The sequence below is a fragment of the Podarcis vaucheri genome, assembly GCF_965113315.1.
Source record: "Podarcis vaucheri genome assembly, chromosome: 4".
Taxonomy (NCBI): Eukaryota; Metazoa; Chordata; class Lepidosauria; order Squamata; family Lacertidae; genus Podarcis; species Podarcis vaucheri.
The window spans coordinates 1,306,654-1,327,135 of record NC_138762.1 but is presented as its reverse complement, the minus strand read 5'-3'; the positions used below and the strand labels follow the sequence as shown (position 1 = coordinate 1,327,135).

At 44.9% G+C, this 20,482-nt stretch overlaps 1 protein-coding gene across 3 annotated transcripts in view; it reads left to right on the top strand.

Moving 5' to 3' along the window:
- LOC309530284 (uncharacterized protein) overlaps window positions 1–20,482 on the top strand; it is a 435,057-nt gene that overhangs the window by 401,757 nt on the left and 12,818 nt on the right. The window contains exon 1 of one of the 3 annotated variants that reach the window (XM_082219001.1): window positions 11,274–11,524. The exons of the other annotated variants lie outside the window; for them this stretch is intronic. Within the exon in view, the coding sequence (XP_082075127.1) occupies window positions 11,491–11,524 (34 nt within the window). The 5' untranslated portion in view covers window positions 11,274–11,490. Of the gene's footprint in view, window positions 1–11,273; window positions 11,525–20,482 lie in introns of those variants that run through there. 3 annotated transcript variants of the gene reach the window in all.

Below are 20,482 nucleotides of genomic sequence, written 5' to 3'. Positions count from 1 at the left end.
TTTATACTCAGAGTTTGGTGACATAGAGCATAGCCTGAGGTAGATAGATAGGGCCAAATAAATTCATCTCCTTTACAGTTAATGGCTACCTTGGCTATATAATTTGCTCTAATTTTCCTAGCAGCAGTTGCAAAAAGTGCTACCCGCCAGGTCACATACTTATCTGTGTCTGCAAGGAGATATAACATCATGTCAAGGGGGTTCTGGCCAGGGGATCCTGTCATTATAGGTACCAAAAATCTTTTTCTTGCATCATTATATAACGGACAGTGCAAGATATAATGCATGAGGTCCTCTACTTCAGAACATCCCCTAATGCAAACACGTTCGTTTTTTGGTATGCCTCTATGTCTCCCATCTCTATAAGCAAAGCTTATTGTATTTAGTCATATTTAGTTCGAAAAGCTTTTACAGAGCTCTTTAAAGTCACACATACTGTAAAGAGCATTTCAAAATTCAAACCCAGAATTTTTTTAAAAAAACAGCAGAGTTGCCCAATAGTCACAGAAAATCATAAAAATGCAGGAAAAAAAACACAAGCGTCCAGATTCTTGCCAACCCCTCCCCAACTGTTCCCCTAGCCACCCAGCACACAGAAATTCAAATCCAGATTTTTTTTAAAAAAACAGCAGAGTGGCCCAATGGTCACAGAAAATCATAAAAATGCAGAAAAAACACACAAGCTTCCAGATTCTTGCAAACCCCTCCCCAACTGTTCCCCTAGCCACCCAGCACACAGAAATTCAAATCCAGAATTTTTTTAAAAAAACAGCAGAGTGGCCCAATGGTCACAGAAAATCATAAAAATGCAGGGGGGGGGGGGAAACCACAAGCTTCCAGATTCTTGCAAACCCCTCCCCAACACCAAGTCCTTGAATTCCAAACACCCCAACCCAAAATCCAACCCCCCCCCAAAAAAAAAAGTTTTAAAAGCTTAACTTACCAAATGGCTGCAAAAGAAGTTTTGGAAAAGCTTCAAAAATCACCAAAGTCTTTAAAAACCTCAAAAAAGGCTACTATGTACACTGCGTTCTATGAGTTGCTCCTCGAAGTCAAGTCGCAACTGTATTAACGGTGTTAAGAAAAAGGAAACAAACTTGCAATACATTTTCGTATTGCGATGCAAGCCCATAGGGAAATTCGTCTTGCAAAGCAGCTCAAAAAAAACGGAAAACCCTTTCGTCTTGCGAGGCATTCGTTTTGCGGGGCACCACTGTATATATAAACCAAAAGAGATGTAAAAATACCACTTAAAGATGACGAAGGAAGAATATTAGGAATACAATTGACAAAAGGCAGAGAATAAATAATTTTGGTGGGGGTATACACACCAAGTGGAAATAATAAAAACTTCAAAAAAAACCCTTGGAGATAAGCTATTAGAATACAGTAATGACAGTATGGTCATCATGGGAGACTTCAACGGAGTAACATCCCTGGCTCTAGATAGAACAGAGAGAGACGTAACATCAAGAAAAGGGAAGTTCCCAATAACATTTAATCATTTGTTAGAAGATCTGAACTTAAAAGATGCTTGGAGAGAGAAACACAGAAGGGACAGACAATATACCTTTTATGCATCTGCTAAAAAATCAGATGCAATCCAGACTTCAAATAATCTAATACCTTTTTGAAGAAAAGTTGAAATCCTTCCAAAAATGATATCAGACCATAATCTGGTAATGATGGAACTAAAATATAATAAAATTAAAAACAGAAGTTGGAGGTTGAATGGAAGATTATTATATGATAAGAAAATATTAGAGGGCAGACTTCCAAAAACTTTCTTTGAATTGGTTGACAATTTCAATTTGATAGATATTTGGAGAACCAAACATTGGTTAGATAGAGAATTCACATTTCATTCTGATGTATACGAAAGCAGTTCAAGAATCCATACGATATGGGTGTCTAAAGAATTAGAATTGAAGGTAAAAAAAAAATACAGATACAGTGGTAACTCAGGTTAAGTACTTGATTCATTCCTGAGGTCTGTTCTTAACCTGAAACTGTTCTTAACCTGAAGCACCGCTTTAGCTAATGGGGCCTCCTGCTGCTGCCGCGCCACCGGAGCATGATTTCTGTTCTCATCCTGAAGCAAAGTTCTTAACCTGAAGCACTGTTTCTGGGTTAGGGAAATCTGTAACCTGAAGCGTATGTAACCTGAAGCGTATGTAACCCGAGGTACCACTGTATTGCCAAGAACAATATCAGACCATAACCCTGTTTTTTTAGAAATGCAAAATGAAAATCAGTCTATGAAATACACTGGGATCTCCTTCTGCCCTTCTTTGATAGGGCTTGTGTACATCCATCTCCTCCCTCAGGGGGGCCACTGAGGTTTGCAAACTGGTGGTTCGGGGGGGGGGCAAGCACAAAGGATTGCATCATCTCTCTCTGCTTGGCTCAGAGCCAGCTGCCTCCCGACTTCTGCTGGGTGTTAATGCAGCGGGAGCCGAGTGCCTGGCATGGATGAGGCCTCATTCTGGCCTTCTGCTCCACTGAGCAAATGTGACAAAGGTCAGGGCTCCTTGGGGGGCACGTAGAATTTCCCCAAAATCACAGACTCATCAGAGGGCTGCCCCACAGGCCTAGACTGGAGCCACTCTGCCCCTCTTCCAGCGGTCTTGGGCATGACCCTGCTGACTCGTGCAGAGGGGGCCGCCTTCAACGGGACATTCTGGGATCCAAAGAGAAGCTGGGATCGGCTGCTGGGATCCAGCCTGTCCCATTTTGAACAGAAGAAGAAGAAGAAGAAGAAGAAGAAGAGTTTGGATTTGATATCCCGCCTTTCACTCCCCTTCAGGAGTCTCAAAGCGGCTAACATTCTCCTTTCCCTTCCTCCCCCACAACAAACACTCTGTGGGGTGAGTGGGGCTGAGAGACTTCACAGAAGTGTGACTGGCCCAAGGTCACCCAGCAGCTGCATGTGGAGGAGCGGAGACGCGAACCCGGTTTCCCAGATTACGTGACTACCGCTCTTAACCACTACACCACACTGGCTCACAGGACAGGACAGTCGTGGGCTATCCATTCTGGCCCTCTGCTCCCCTGAGCAAATGCAATAGAAGCGGAGGCTCCGGGGTGGATGGTGGGGATAGTAGAGTTGAAAGGGAGCCCCAGGGTTCTGTGGGCTAAGGTTACCAGATTTTTTTTCACAGAATCCGGGGAGACTTCTTTTTTCTTTTTCTTTTTTGAAAAGGGGGGAGGGAGTTATTTTTAAAAAGTTATTTTACCATATTTTTCGCTCTATAGGACGCACTTTCCCCCCTTCAAAAATGAAGGGGAAATGTGTGTGCGTCCTATGGAGCGAAGACGCCATAGCCCCGCGCGCGCTCTCCCGGCTGGAGAGGTGACGTGGGGCTATGGCAGGAGCCTCTACAGCCCCACGTCACCTCCTCAGCTGGGAGAGCGCGCGCAAGGCTAAAGCAGCCCCCTGCGACCCTCAGATGTCTTATAAACGTCAGATAGTTGTTTATCTCTTTGACATCTGGTGGGAGGGTGTTCCACAGGGTGGGTGCCCCTACCAAGAAGGCCCTCTGCCTGCTTCTCTATAACTTTGCTTCTCGCAGTGGGGTAACTGCCAGAAGGCCCTCAGAGCAGGACCTCAGTGTCCAGGCTGAACGATGGGGGTGGAGACGCTCCTTCAGGTACACTGGGCTGTTGAGGGCTTTAAAGGTCAGCACCAACACTTTGAATTGTGCTTGGAAACGTCCTGGGAGCCAATGTAGGTCTTTCAGGACTGGCGTTACATGGTCCTGGCAGCCGCTCCCAGTCACCAGTCTAGCTGCTGGATCCTGGATTAGTTGTAGTTTCTGGGTCACCTTCCAAGGTAGCCCCAGGTAGAGTGCATTGCAGTAGTCCCAGTGGGAGATAACTACAGCATGCACCACTCTGGCGAGACAGTCTGCGGGCAGAGAGGGTCTCATCCTGTGTTCCAGATAGAGCTGGTAGACAGCTGCCCTGGACACAGAATTAACCTTCACCACCATGGACAGCTGTGAGTCCAAATTGACTCCCAGGCTGTGCACCTGGTCTTTTAGGGGCAGTTAACCCATTCAGGACCAGGGAGTCCCCCCTGCCTGCCCGTTTCCCGAAAACAGGACTTCTGTCTTGTCGGGATTCAGCCTCAGTCTGTTAGCCACCATCCATAGCGATCCATAGCTGCCATCCATAGATGACGGCATCATGATCCTGGCAGATTTCTGCTCAATTCCTTTGCTAAGGACCCCTAGCGTGACGTTTGCCTCTTTCGCAGCCGCCACATGCCGGGTCTTGACATCCTGATGCAGACAGAGGCTGACTAAGATTATGATAGATGAAAAATAATTTGTGGGGTTTTTTTGGGGGGGTGTCCTCATCTCTGGCCTGGTTTGGCAGGCCCACTTTGGCTAGGGGAATCCTGGACTGGCAGTGGCTCTGTCGCAGGATACCCCCCCCCCCAAATCATTCAGTTTGTACACACACACACACACACACACACACACACACACTACACACGCTACGCTTCTGTTATAAATTCATAGAAAATCAACCATACATTGGATCTGCACTGTTCCACTTTCATTTTACTCCATGAAGGAAGGACTACAAAATGGGGAGGGTTTGATACAGGGCAGCCATAATCCCTTGAGCATACCAGCACATCCACAGGAGCCCTGCCCAGTTGCTATGCCAACCCTGATGGTCCTAGACAGAAGACCATCAATGTCACAAAGAACTTGCATATGGGAGTGGATTCAGCATGGACTGGAACAAAGGACAATGATCAGATCTTCCCTCTGGGGGCAGGAAACTGCAAACTCCCCTGTGTCACCTGGAAAGTACTCATGGGGAGGGGGAAAGGGGGAACCAGCCAGGAGACAGGACACAGGTTACCACCACAACTCCTCCCTCAGCCCCTCCTTTCTGTGATGTAGTTGTGATGTAGTCTTTGGCGTGTAGTTTGGGATATTAGTAACTAATAAAAGTTTTATTAGAACTAATAAAAGTTCTTTTGCTCTGGACTTCCACTTTGCTTCATCTTGTTGCAGGTGGGAGTCCTGTCGCGACAGTATCCAATAAAGGCCAAGCCTACAGGCTGCTGTTTTGCTCCAAGTTATCCTGGTTGGTGTCTTTGTTTTTGTCCAAGGGAGCCCTCGGATTTCTCCGTTAACAGCTCTCAATGGCCAGCTGCCTCAGTGGTTAGAGGCATCCAGATGGGACTCTTGCTAGCCTTCTGCCACTTTGGAACAAGTCTCCACATGAGACAGTTTGGGGGGAGAGAGAGTCAGAGGGGTTGGAGGGAGGGAGAAGTGGCTCTGATCTGAGTGGATCCTCCGCTCTGAGGAGAATATCTATGGAGCCAGAGGAAGGAGCCTCACAGCTGAGATGGGGAGACCATGTTGAGGGTCTGGAGGGAGTATTCAGATGGGAGTGAAGCTGGAGGGAGAAGCGGTGGGAAGACTCTCCTCTTCTTCTTCTTCTGGGGTCTCCTTCCAGTCAGGAGGAGAGAGATCTTCCAGGAAAAGGAGATTCCCAAGACCGTGGCAAGGGCTGAGAGGATCCCCTGGGTCTGGCATACAACGGAAAATACCTCAGGGAGTGGGATTGCTAAGAGAGAGGGGAAGCGAGGAAAAGTGGCCCCTCGCTGTGAAGGAAGCTGGGCTGTGTCCAAAGGACCTCACGGAAAGACCTCTTCTTTTCGTCTTGCGAGGCACCACTGTAATGCTTTCTTAAATTATTACTCTTTTTCTATGTGTTTAGCTGTTTCTATCTTAAGTGTAAGCCATCTTGAGTCCCTGTCAGGGAGAAAGGCAGGATATCATCATCAACAACAACAACAACAACAACAAGAATTTTTGTGCACATTGTCAAAAAGTTATTGTCCCTCCTCCTCTTCTCCTCCCAACTGTGCTGCAGTGAATCAGGCCAGAGTCCAGCTTGCCAGGATCATAGAATGACAGAATTATGAATCAGACCATCGGTCCATCTACCTCAGGGCGCCCCACACTGACTGGCAGCGACAGCTCTCTGGGGTTTCTCTCCCAGCCTTAGCTGGGGCTGCCAGTGGGGACTAAAGGCAAATTTCCACATAAATCATAAGATCTAAAATTCAGAATACAACATTAATATCAATAACAATTGAAAATGACACAGATAAAAACCCAAAACCATTTGATGAAGGAGGCCTATCTGCCCAGCAGCAGCAGCAGCAGTATTTTTATTATTATTATTTATACATACCCCGCACATCTGGCTGGTTTTTCCCAAGCCACTCTGGGCAACAAAATATTAAAATACAATAGTCCATCAAATATTAAAAGCTTCCCTAGGAATAACAACCATCCATTTTTAGTCCATTGAGTTAGAAATTCAGCATTTCTGGAAGGGGAAATGGCATACTATTGAATGTTTGCATAGCAACATGCTTAAGAAAGTTTTGGTTATTCATGATGAGAATAGGATTTATTTATTATGATATTCACTGGGTTCCTCCTTGGCAGCCAGTGCAATGGTTTCAGCAGGGCTAGAACTCAGGACCCGCTGCCTTGAGGGACATCTAAGAGCAGTTGGGCAGGGAAAGGTCTCCCCTGGGAGGTGGTGGACTCTCCTTCCTTGGAGGTTTCTCAGGAGAGGTCGGACGGCCATCTGCCCTGGATGCTTTAGCTGAGATTCCTGCCTTGCTGGGGGTTGGACTAGATGACCCTGGGATCCCCTCCTATCTCTCCACTCCTGAATTCTAGGAGGAGCTTCCTTGCCTCCTGCAAAGCCCTTTTCCCTGAAGGCTCTTCCTCTGGTTTCTGGCCAAGGGAGGGAGATGCTCAGAGTGTTATGTATTGAAGTTCTCACTCTGGCCACCAGGAGTATCGTGTACAGTGGTACCTCAGGTTAAGAACCTAATTCGTTCCGGAGGTCCGTTCTTAACCTGAAACTGTTCTTAACCTGAAGCACCACTTTAGCTAATGGGGCCTCTTGCTGCCGCTGCGCTGCCAGAGCACGATTTCTGTTCTCATCCTGAAGCAAAGTTCTTAATCCAAGGTACTTTTTCTGGGTTGGCGGAGTCTGTAACCTGAGGCATCTGCAACCTGAAGCGTTTGTAACCCGAGGTATCACTGTATATAGTTTTCACTCAGGTCCACGTCAGTTACTTGAGGTGGGAAACCCTGGGTTGTTGTTGCTACAATGTTGACAGCCTATAAAAGCCGGCCGGCTGAGCTGGGCTCTGTGTTCAATAGTGGGTAGACGATGCGGCGATTTCTCCAAAGCAGCTCTTTATTTGCAAGCTGGAACAGAACTGGACAGCAGCTTACAAATAAAGAGCTGCTTTGGAGAAATCGCTGCATCGTCTACCCACTTGAAATATACTCAGAGTTGCAAAGTGATTTCATGCTCTTTATTCAGCTCATAGTGGTGAGGAGGAATGAATGAATGTCCCCTCACAGTATCTGCTTTATATACATTATTTACACAATGGGCTGCACATGACTGGCTAATTCCGGAATTCTACTGTAAGCCAATCAAGTTGTGGATTCACTTCAATCTGGAGCAGGATTGGGTGGTTCCCGCCAACCAATCATACTGCTGCATTGTTCTAGGACCAATCAGACTGCTGCATTCTGAATCCTATTGTTCTAGGACTAATCAGACTGCTGCAATTTGGATCCTATTGTTCTCAGTACATAACACCACTATTGAACACAGAGCCCAGCCAAGAGCCAAAATCCCCCCCCCCCAAAAAAAAGCACCCCTTGCCATAGGCGGAGCCAGGGAAAAGCTGCCCCCTTAGAGCCATTTAAAAAAACAGAAATGAATAGAAATCAGAGTTCTGCCCTGGCTAAGCGAGTGCGCAATGCGGGGGGGCGGGCTGAGCTGGGGGACTCGGCACTGCAAGGGTTAAAGGGAAGTGAGCTGCCTTCCTAGAGAGGCCAGGATGAGGTTTCCGGCTTCCCAGGCAGCAAGGCTCCTCTTCTTCCTTAGTCTTCCCGCCTTTTCTTAACCCCGGGATGTTGCTTTGGGGTCTCTCCTGCAAGGGCTGCCTCGCTGTCTCTCCTGGGATCTGGTGAGTCTCCTCTCTCTCCCCCCAGAGGGTGCAGTGGGGAGACGGGGGGGGGCAGGGCTGCAGCAGGGGAGGGGGCCGGGGGGCTGATCTGCTCCTGCGGGGGGGGGACCCCAAGTCAGGGAGGAGGAGAGGGTCCTGCCAGGGAGGGGCCAGGTCTGCCACGCTCTCCTTCCTGCAGATCAGAGGGTCCCAAACTCATCTGGCCTTCTGCCTCCCCCCCCCTTCAGAAAAACAATGACTCTCCCACGAAATCTCCCTTCTTCAAACAAAGGAGTCCCTGGGAATTTAACTCTGTGTGACGTCTTCTCAGCATCACTGCACAACAGAGGGAACATCTGCAAATGGTTTTCCAAAGCTGGACGAGGAGGTGGACTAGCCCCCCCCCCCAAAAAAAAAGGTGGGAGAGAGAGAGGCCAGGGATAAAGAGAGGGATCCCAGTTTCCCAGAGTCTGGCTGCTGCATTGGGGACCAGTTTCCCAGTGTCTCCCAGGGCAGCTCCCCACGGAGGCCACTGCAGCCATCCCCTCGCACCCAGAGCAGGGCATCCCAGGACCACATCCTCTCTCTCCCAAAGGGATGGTTGCTGGCAAAGCAGCCGGAAATGGGCGCTGCTCCTCCCTGAGCCTCCAGGGACCTTGGCATCAGTGGCTGTGTGTGCGTTAAGCTGTCTAACAGAATAATAGTAATAAATTGCCCACCTGAATTTCAAGGGAGGTGTCTTTGGCCTCATCCACTTGGCCCTCAGGGGGTTGGCCAGATACATTCCTGGCCCTCGGAGCAAAGAAAAAGGGACCCCACCCCAGGAGTCTGTCTGGAGAGCGGCAGAGAGTCCAAGTGCAAGAAAAGGAGACAGAAGCAGGGGAGTGGGGGTGGGGGGAGAACAACTCCTGAGGACCCCCAGGTGAGGACCCCCACTAGAGCCAAGCATCCCTTTTTCACAAGATACAAATGACTCCTTTGTCGGTCAGTTCCAAATTCATGCATTTACTTTACGGAAGCATTTAATGTTTGATGGATTACTGTATTTTAATATTTTCCTAGAAGCCTCCCAGAGTGGCTGGGGAAGACCACCCAGATGGGTGGGGTATAAATAATAATAATAATAATAATAATAATAGATGCTGTTGTTGTTAATTGAATTGATATACCACCCTTCATCAAAAGATCTCAGGAACATTGAAAACATAGAACTCATAAAAAGTACAGTGGTACCTCGGGTTACATACGCTTCAGGTTACATATGCTTCAGGTTACAGACTCTGCTAACCCAGAAATAGTACCTCGGGTTAAGAACTTTGCTTCAGGATGAGAACAGAAATCATGCTCCGGCGGCACAGCAGCAGGAGGAGGTCCCGTTAGCTAAAGTGGTGCTTCAGGTTAAGAACAGTTTCAGGTTAAGAACGGACCTCCAGAACAAATTAACTACTTAACCTGAGGTATCACTGTATACAAATGATAGGTAAAGGTAAAGGTACCCCTGCCCGTACGGGCCAGTCATGTCCGACTCTAGGGTTGTGCGCCCATCTCGCTTAAGAGGCCGGGGGCCAGCGCTGTCCGGAGACACTTCCGGGTCACGTGGCCAGCGTGACGAAGCTGCTCTGGCGAGCCAGCACTAGCGCAGCACAGGGAAACGCCCTTTACCTTCCCGCTATAAAGTGGTACCAATTTCTCTACTTGCACTTAAGTGTGATTTCGAACTGCTAGGTGAGCAGGAGCTGGGGCCGAGCAACGGGAGCTCACCCCGACGCGGGGATTCGAACCGCCGACCATGCGATCGGCAAGTCCTAGGCACTGAGGTTTTACCCATCTCTATAAAATTTACCCTATAAATGATACATCACCTCAAATCCTTTAATCAGGTGAGTTTCCTCCTTTCGAAAGAGGCAGGTGGAATCTCCACAGTTGCTAATAAAATAATGTTGAAAGGCTAGTGAAATATGGGGAACCAAGAGCATCTGCTTGGCATGCAGTATTATTATTATTATTATTATTATTATTATTATTATTATTTTCTGGAAGGCAGGAGCAACCAGGCTGATTCACATCACATAAATCCCTTCCGTTGCCTCCACATTTTGCATTGCAATCTTCCCTCTAGGAGGGCTAGAGTATGGCTACCAGATATTTTTCAATGAATCCGGGGACACCCCCCCCCCAAGCTGAGTAGCAACAGGGAGTCAGTAGTGGGGATGGTGAGGGAAAAGACCCTGGCTCCCTCTCCTTCTGCCAGAAGCCCCCGTCCCTGCTTGTCTCTCAGAGCCAGGAGACGTCTGAGAATGGAGGAGCAAAGGCAGGCTGCACTGTTGGATCGCTTGAACCCCAGAGCAGAGGGGACTTAGAAAGCTGTGGGGAGCCAGGGGCCTTCACTCTCAGCAGCTGATTTCGTGAAGGAAGACCCTGACATGGAATTTGACTCAATATCGATCCAGAGCAGAATTCCAATGTATAGTTAGCAGAGTGAAACCTAAACACGTTATAGGATTCTCCAAAATAGACCAGAGGCAATTGTATTTCATCCAGCAGAGCTTTACTGCTATTGAAGGCAAATGAGCATCAAATCCAAAACATTCAGGATTGGCCTTGTGCATAAGAAATCCAGTTGCAGCAGCCTTAACCTAAACTTACCTAAACTTACCACAACTTATTATAAGTCTAAACCTTAACACTTAACCTTAACCTTAACACATACTGTGTACAGAACACCAGAAGGAAGAGAGAGAAGTATAGAAAGAGAAAGTGAAACCCACTCTCCTTCTGGCCTCTTCTTACAGTCAGCATGACCTTGACAGAAGAGATGACAGAACCACTTTAACCCAGCTGTACTCCGCTTCTCTGAAGGAATAACCCAAACACCAGGAACTTTCTGCTTGTTTCTTTGACGCAGAGAAGCTTCCTGAACCCTCTTGAATGAATTAGTATAGGAAATATCAATATCAGATTCATACTTTCTGCACTAAGAAATGCAAACTGACAGACCCTCCGGGAATGAGCTGCTCTTCTCTACACTACACTACACATTACACTTGATCTTAGCCAAAAGGCCGAGAAGCGATAAAGACCTCTGCTTAAAGACCTCCTACTTTGGAGGTCTTTAAGCAGAGGCTTGACAACCATATGTCAGGAGTGCTCTGATGGTGTTTCCTGCTTGGCAGGGGGTTGGACTCGATGGCCCTTGTGGTCTCTTCCAACTCTATGATTCTATGATTCTATGATTCTATGATTCTCATTAGGCCTGAAACTCAGCCAAGTCTGTGAATATCGTGTTCTTGCTGATAAAGAGTTAACTCCACCTGTGAACTGTGGGGTTTCCTGCGCAGATAACTCTATGACTCCAGAGTCCAGTGCCCAGTTCACTGGGTCCAGTGTGCTTTGAAGACGTTTCTGTTTGTTTCACAGACGAGGAGCAGGCGTTGCTGGATCCTGACCAGAGAGCTCTGCATAGGGACGTCATGGAGGAGAATCGTGGGATCGTGGCCTCTCTTGGTAAGGCTCCCTGTGGGATCATCCTATCTGCCTGGAAATTTAAAAAATACCTCTATATCACAAACCTCATATATTTTCACAGAGCTCAGCAGTGCCCCCTCCAACACCTGGGAACCTAACACCCCCAAAATAAACCTTGATCAGCAAATTACACTTTTTTCTTATATATATAATTTTTAAAATTGTTCTCCATTTAATATTGTACATTCGCATCATCATTCTCCGCTATACCACCCTGGCTCTTTGGAGCCTCAACTTCCTTCCCTGCCGCCTCATGGCTTTCAAAATTAACATTTATATCATTGCAATTTGTACATTTTCCAATTCCTATTTCACTCATTACAGAATGTCTCAAGATTTAAATATAGAAAGGTAGAAAATTTCTCATTACAAGTCTTCAGACAACCCTGCTAGTGATGTTAATTGCTTACAATAATCTTTCAGATATCGTATAAATTTACTCCAACCCTTTTGGAATCCTTAATCGTGCTGGTTTTTCTGTCAGTGTCACCAGATATGCAAAGTCCATAATTTTCATCTGCCAATCTTCTAACAGAAATTCTCACCATGTCAATTAATACTTAGTTCGGGAAACTTTAGCTTTAATTCTGGCCTTACAACACCTTCCCATGGAGTGAAGCAAGTTTTTTAGTTCTGCAGCTGTAATAATGTGAAACCAAGATGGAATTATTGCCTCTATTAATTGGGCTTTATTGCTGGGTTGCTTCTGACTAACAAGTTTCTTTAGTTGGCTCCATAGATTTTCAATTTGGTTAAGGTCTGGGCTATTCCCAGTCCATTCCAAAAGTGGAATATGATTCTCTTGAAACCACCTTTTGCACACAGCAGCAACATGACATGGAGGTGAATCCTGCTGAAATAGAAAACAAACAGATAGAAAGGTTCAGTATCTGGGAAAAGATCACATGCGGAACGCTTCAGTTTGCGCTCAAGTATTTCATTTATGTATTTTAGAGCATTTACATTCCCTTTGATGACACAAATTCGTCCCACATCTTTTGCTCGCATATTTCATGCCATTAGTACCAAGCAAGGAGATTTGGGTCTCATCACTCCAAAGAACACTTGCCCATTGTTCCGCTGTCCAGTTACCATGGGTTTTAACCCAGTTTAATCTTTTCCACCTTTGCTTGAGAGATAATGGCTTTTCCCTTGGAATTCTAGCATTTAGACCAGTCCTTGCACTCAACTTCACATTACATTGCGCCATGTCATCTTGTAGACACCCAGATGATTTTCTTCTGTCACGTTCGCAGTCTCTCCATTCTTCGATCATCACTTGCTGTTGTGCACTTTTTCCTGCCTTTACCAGTCTGATTTTGTAGTGACTGAGTCTCCTTAAACCTCTTCAAAAATATAGAAATGCCAGCTTTTGTTACTGTCAGAGCTGCTACCAGATCCCAGCTCACATAGGACCACGCTAGCCAGCGTTCACTTTATGAGAGTCTTTATTGAGTTACAGGTTTCATTTCCGAACTGCAGCGTGCAGCTCTACGTCTTCTACGCTAGACCGACGAAGTCCTGTCTGACTCCCCGCCTCTTGCACACCAACTTAATACCCTAGCCTTGCTCCACCTCTTGCGCCTTTCCTTCCTCCGCTGGGTCCCTCTGCCCCCCGAGGTCCCCTCCTTCCTAGACTCTTCTGACGCTGACGAGGACCCCCCGGACCCTTCTGCCTCCTTGCGGCGGGCTTTAGGACCTGGCTCCCTTTCCGGGCTGCTTACTGCGCCAGCTTCCGCTGCATTTGAACTTGGTGCGCGCGCCCAACTTTCTACCTTCCTCTTGACCGTTTCCTCGCTCCCTGATGAGGGCGTGACCACTCCTGACTCATGCCCTCCCTCCTGCTGAAAGCCTCCGGAACCCGATGCCTGTTCCCCTTTCTCCCCGCTGCTCTCAGCTGGGAACGTTGGTCCCGACCTCCAGCTGCTGCTCTCTGAATCCTCTCTGGTCCCTTCTTCCTGGGGTGTCCCCCTGGGTCCCCCCCTTGCTCTGACCACTGGTGGTCCCTTCTGAGAATCTTCTGACTCACTGGAAAGACTCGGAGATCTCGGGTCGTCATCATCACTCATCCTTCCTTCGGATTCCTCCCCCTCGCTCTCTGTTTCCTCCCTGTCCTGCGTCTCTGCTCCTGAACCCCTGACAGTTACGTTTCCCCCAATCTTGCTTCTAATTTCTCCATAACTATAGCCTTGTTCACTTAATAGTACTATTTTACATTTCTTTCTTGGTGACCAGTCAACTCTTTGTGCCATTTTAAAATTTTTATCATGTTCTGCAAACTCGCTAAATGAAAGAACACAAAAGAACCACCAACAACTTGATAGCAATCACATAACACACTGACAAAACAAAATAAAAAAATTCCTTCCAGTAGCACCTTAGAGACCAACAAAGTTTGTTCTTGGTATGAGCTTTTGTGTGCATGCACACTTCTTCAGTTACCAGCTCCTACCAATAGCAAACTTAGTTGCTCTCTAAGGTGCTACTGGAAGGAATTTTTTTATTTTGTTTCGACTAAAGCAGATCAACATGGCTACCTACCTGTAACACTGCCAAAAGTCATCCTAAGCAAGTTGTGCTTCCTTTTTCTGGTTATTTTGCTATAACCTTTGATTGAATTCACATAATTGAACAAACTTTGTTGCATTATGTCAGGGAACTGACATCGGAGCAAGAGGCGGAGGGAAGGCTCTCAAATGATGCTGGAGAAGGGTCCAGCAGGGAGAGAGGCCGCTCCGCAGATGGGGAAGCAAATCAGCGCAACACCAGGGATATAGAGGGGCTGATGGGGGAATCGGCGAGAGGGCTCCAGGACTCTTCACCGGACACCAGCGGGGAGAGCACGGGTCCTCCACTACCCACGCCCTCCCTGCGCAGGAGACTTCCGCGCAGAGAGAGTAGGAGGGGACTGGGTGTCAAACAACTTTAATGTTGGAAAAGATTTAAGAAACGCCCACTGACGGATTCTGCTAGTGACTGAGGCAGCCACAAATTGAAGGGCTGCCCAGACTGAAAGGTTTAACAAGGCAACATAGCCAGGAGAGGCGGCAACTTATGCACGAGCAACCCATACCCATTACACATTACATTCTTGATTAAATTATCTTTCCTTTTTTTATATAAATATATTTTAAGTTTCACAATGAAAAAAAACATACAAAGACAAAGAAAGTACGAAGTCACAAAAAACAATACAATACAAAAATGCAAACACTAAACACATCAAAAGAAAAAAGAGATAAAAACACATATTTTAACAAAAAACAAAATTTTTCCTCTTTCTTAATTTCTCATCTTCAATTAGCTTATATTCCCGACTTCCTCACATCTCCCATTCTTGTATCCCTTTTTAGAAATTAATTCAGCAAATTCATATCCTATTAATTTATCTGTTGTTAATCCAATCTTACATTTTACTTTGTTGCTAAAGCCCCCAAAGTTCATTTCAATGTCCTTAACATTCATAAATTTTACAATATTTCTGCAAATAAATTTTAAATTTCTTCCAATCTTCCTCCACCGTTTCCTCTCCCTGGTCTCGGATTCTGCCAGTCATTTCTGCCATCTCCATATAGTCCATTAGTTGCATCTGCCAATCTTCCAAGGTGGGTAGATCTTGTGTCTTCCAATGTTTTGCCATGAGAATTCTTGCTGCTGCTGTAGCATACATAAAAAAGTTCTATCCTTCTTTAACACCGATTGGTCCACTATGCCCAGGAGGAAGGCCTCTGGTTTCTTCGGGAAAGTTTATTTAAATACCTTTTTCAGTTCATTATATATCATTTCCCAGAAGGCCTTGATCCTTGGGCACGTCCACCAAAGGTGAAAGAATGTACCTTCAATCTCTTTGCATTTCCAACACTTGTTATCAGGCAAATGATATACTGTATTTTTTGCACCATAACACTCACTTTTTTCCTCCTAGAAAGTAAGGGGAAATGCCTGTGTGTGTTATGGAGCGAATGCCTATGGGTGGCGGGGGGGAGGAGATCTGCTGCAGTCATAAGCAGAGGATCCATGGTTCCCCTTCCTTCCCTCCTCCGTGGCTTGCTTTGAAGAAGAAGAAGAAGAAGAAGAGTTTGGATTTGATATCCCGCCTTTCACTCCCCTTCAGGAGTCTCAAAGCGGCTAACATTCTCCTTTCCCTTCCTCCCCCACAACAAACACTCTGTGAGGTGAGTGGGGCTGAGAGACTTCACAGAAGTGTGACTAGCCCAAGGTCACCCAGCAGCTGCGTGTGGAGGAGCGGAGACACGAACCCGGTTTCCCAGATTACGTGACTACCGCTCTTAACCACTACACCACACTGGCTCTCTTTGAAACAGCAAAGCGGGAGAAGAGCCGCTGAGTGGGGAGGAGAGAGGGACAGAAAGCCTGCTTGCTTTAAAGGAGCAAAGCGGGAGAGGAGAGGAGCCGCTTACACGAGTGTAAGCGGCTCCTGTCCGGTTGGCTCCTTTAAAGCAAGCAGGCTCTCTGTCCCTCTCTCCTCCCCACTCAGCTTGCTAAATAGCAGCAAAGTTTTTCAGCTCGCTAAGCCAGGGATGAGCGGGGAGGAGGGAGAAAAGCAGAGCCTGCTTGCTTTAAAGGAGCAAAGTGGGAGAGGAGAGGAGCCTTCTCCCCTTAAACCCCTCTTCTGCATTATTAGCAGCATCCTTCTCCACACACCCCACATGTGCTCCTTGTCCCTTGAGTGCTTTTCCTTCCCTCCCCACTTAAAACGTGGTTACAAAGCACGGATCCACATGGATCCTCAGGATTTTTGCACTGGGTCACCCCAAATTCACCATCAGATCAAATAGCATGTCCATGGCTACATCTTGCACCAAAAAAACCACGCACTGTTGCCTGGGGCCGCAGTAGTGCAAAAACGTGGTTACAAAGCATGGATCCACATGGATCATCAGGATTTTTGCATTGGGCTACTCCAAACTCACTGTCAGATCACATCTGTGGCCACAGCATGAACCACAAAAATCATACATCCACTGTTTTGTTTAGAATATTTTTTTTCTTGCTTTCCTCCTCTAAAAACTAAGTGCGTGTTATGGTCTGGTGCGTGTTATAGAGTGAAAAATACGGTATTTTTGCAAGCTTGACTGGGGTCATGTACCACCTATACATCATTTTCATAATATTCTCTCTTAAGGCATTACATGCTGTAAATTTAATTCCGGTGGTCCACAACTTCTCCCAGTCAGCAAACATAATGTTATGGCCTATGTCTTGTGCCCATTTTATCATTGCCGATTTTACTGTTTCTTCCTCAGTATTCCATTTCAACAGCAGATTATACATTCTCGAAAGTGTCTTTATATTGGGTTCTAACAGTTCTGTTTCCAACTTTGATTTTTCCACCTGGAAACCAATTTTTTTGTCCAAATTATAAACCTCTCTTATTTGAAAATAGTGTAACCAGTCTCGCACCTTCTCTTTGAGTTTGTCATAACTCTGCAATTTCAATTTATCACCTTCCTGTTCTAAAATTTCCCAGTATTTTGGCCAATTAGCTTCCATGTTGAGTTTTATCAAGGCCTTCGCCTCCATAGGTGATAGCCACCTTGGAGTTTTACTCTCCAAAAAGTCTTTGTACCTTATCCAGACATTAAACAGTGCTTTTCTGACAATATGGTTTTTGAATGCCTTATGCGCTTTTATCTTGCCGTACCATAGATATGCATGCCACCCGAATACATTATCATACCCTTCAAGGTCCAAAACATCAGTGTTCTCAAGAAGCAGCCATTCCTTCAGCCAGCAAAAGGCTGCTGACTCATAATAAAGTTTTAAGTCTGGCAGGGCAACCCCCCCTCTATCTTTAGCATCGGTAAGAATTTTAAGTTTTATTCTGGGCTTTCTGCCCTGCCAGACAAATCTAGAAATATCTCTTTGCCACTTCTTGAAACAGTCCATCTTGTCATTAATTTGCAATGATCGAAATAAAAATAGCATCCTCGGCAGTACATTCATCTTAATAACAGCAATTCGACCCAGCAAGGAAAGCTTCAATTCGTCCAAATTTCTAAATCTTTTTTCACCTCTGACCAGCATTTCTCATAGTTATCTTTAAATAAATTTACATTCTTGGATGTCATGTTCACCCCCAGGTATTTTACCTTCTTTACTAATGTTAGATCTGTTTCACTCTGAAACCTCTCTTTTTCTATCGGTGTCAAGTTTTTCTCCAAAACCTTAGTTTTTAGTTTGTTTAATTTAAAACCTGCCACTTGGCCAAATTCCTGGATTACTTCTAAGGCCCTCTTGGTGCTAGGTATCGGCTCCTGTAATGTCATAACAAGATCATCTGCAAAAGCTTTAAGTTTATGTTGTTTATTTCCGACCTGAATACCCTGAATCAAATGGTCCCTTCTAATCATGTTTAGGAGAACCTCCAGGACAGAAATAAAAAGCAATGGGGAAATTGGGCAACCTTGTCGTGTCCCTTTCTCTATTTCTCTATTTTAAACTTTATTCACTATCAATTTAGCTTTTTGTTCGGAATATATCGCACCTATACCATTTTCAAAATTCTGTCCAACCCCCATCCCCTGAAGATTTTTCTTCATAAAACTCCAAGAGATATTGTCGAAGGCTTTCTCCGCATCCACAAAGATCAAAACTGCTTTTGTATTGATGTTCACCTGCAACATTTCTAGAATATTAATAATATTCCTCGTGTTGTCCGATAAATGCCTTTCAGGGAGAAAGCCTGCCTGGTCTTTGTGTATTATTCCTGCCAAAACTTTTTTCAATCTTCTAGCCAAAATATCAGCAAAAATTTTGTAATCCACATTGAGTAGGGATATGGGGCGATAGTTCTTAAGTTGTGTCTTCTCAGACTCAGTTTTCGGTATGAGTGCGATATAAGCTTCTTTCCACGTCTCAGGTGCCTTTTTCCCTTCCATAATTTCATTACAAACCTCCTTCAATGGTTGAATTAAACAATCTTTCAAAGTTCTGTAGTACTTGGAGGTTAGTCCATCAGGTCGTGGAGATTTACCTAGTTGCATATTTTGAATTGCGCCTTCCACTTCTTGTTTGGATATTTTATAGTTCAGTAAATCTTTATTCTCTTGAAAAAAAAATTGTAATCCGTTGGTATTCAAAAATTTGTCAATTTTCGACTCCATCTGCGGCCCTTGTGTGTAAAGTTCTTTAAAGTATCTCTGGAAGCAGCTTATGATCTCCTGTGGCTTCTGAATGTTTTTTCCATCCTTCAAGATTAGTGACTGTATTTAGTTTTTGTCTCTTCTTCAACTGCCATGCTAGCAATTTTCCACATTTGTTGACTGATTTGAAGGTTTTTTGTCTCATCTGTTTGACTTTCCATTCAATGTCCTGATTTATCAATTTCATGTATTATACTTGATATAACTTAATTTCTCTCAAGATCTCTTGGGATTTTGGTTTAACTCTAAGTTTTTTCTCTCCTCTTATTTTCTCCAAAATCTTCTCCTTTTTTTCATTTTGGAATTTCCTCTTTATTGCATTTTGTTGTATCAAAAACCCTCTCATCACGGCTTTGCTTGCGTCCCAGATTGTTCTTTTTCCCACTGTAGTCTTCAAATTTATCTCAAAATAGTCCTTTATGGTTTTTTGGGCCTTCTTGATAGTTTCTGGATCTCTAAACAAGGCGTCATTCATCCTCCATCTGAAGGGTCCAGTCACTGTTGATTTCATTTCCATCTTTACAGGGTTATGGTCGGAACATGTTTTTGGGCAGATTTCCGTTCTGCGGATCTTGTCCAGGTCTTTTGGGCTTCAGAGAAAAAAGTCCCTTCTTTTCCTAGGGGGTTCTTAGTTCTCCAAATGTCAATTAAGTCCATATTGTCTGTCATTTCAAAAAAGGTTTTCGGTAGCCTTTCGTCTTTTGTCACCACTAGTCTTTCTGACTTATCCATATTTGTCAATACCACTCCATTCATATCTCCAAGCATAATGATGTTTAAGTCCATGTAGTCCAGCAATGTCTCGTGCAATTTCTTGTAGAATTCTGATTTCCCCTCATTTGGTGCATATATCCCTATTATCAGAAATTTCTCACCTTGAAATTGTATTTCAATAGCTACATTGAAATACAAATTTAGGTGATAGACTTTCCAATAATAATAATAATAATAATAATAAATTTTATTTATATCCCGCCCTCCCCAGCCGAAGCCGGGCTCAGGGCGGCTAACAACAATAAAACAATACAAAAGTACAACATAAACAACATTCTAAAATCATTCATTATAAAAATTAATTAATTTGCATAAATCACCACTCCTCTCTCTTTGACTTTGTCTGATGAGATAAATTCTTGTCCTAATCTTTTGTTAATTAACACTTTTCTATGTGTTCTGGTCACATGGGTTTCTTGTAAACATATCAAGTCCAATTTTTCCTTTCTCAACAAATGAAAAAAAAATTTCCTCTTGTCCGGGGAATTTAGACCTCTAATATTCCAAGTTAATACTTGCAGAGACATTGTGAAGTTATTCTGCTTCTCCCCCAACTGCTCCCAATGTTTGTTCTTGATCTGTAGGTGGTATTACTTTTGTTTTATCCTCCAATGTTGGCTTTGTTAGGTCCAAAATTCCTGGCTTCGGCCTTGATTCTCTGTTATCCGCTTCCTTATATAGGACTTCCTCGTGAACTTTCAAAAACTTCTCTTTATCCTCTTCCGATTTTATCTTAACCTTTTTCCCTTTGTAGGTAAAGGACAGCCCTTGGGGAAATTCCCACCGGAAGATGATGTTGTTTCTTCTTAGCAGGGTCTCCAGGTCTCCGTATTTCACTCTAAGGTCCAATAAATGTTTCGGGATGTCTTTGTAAACGTCTATCCTTGATCCTTCTATTTCCAGTGGTTTCTGGTAGTGTAGGCCCAATATTTTGTCTCTCTCTTCTTTAGATCCAAGCGTAATCAGGCAGTCTCTTACCTTGTTCTTCCTTCCCTCT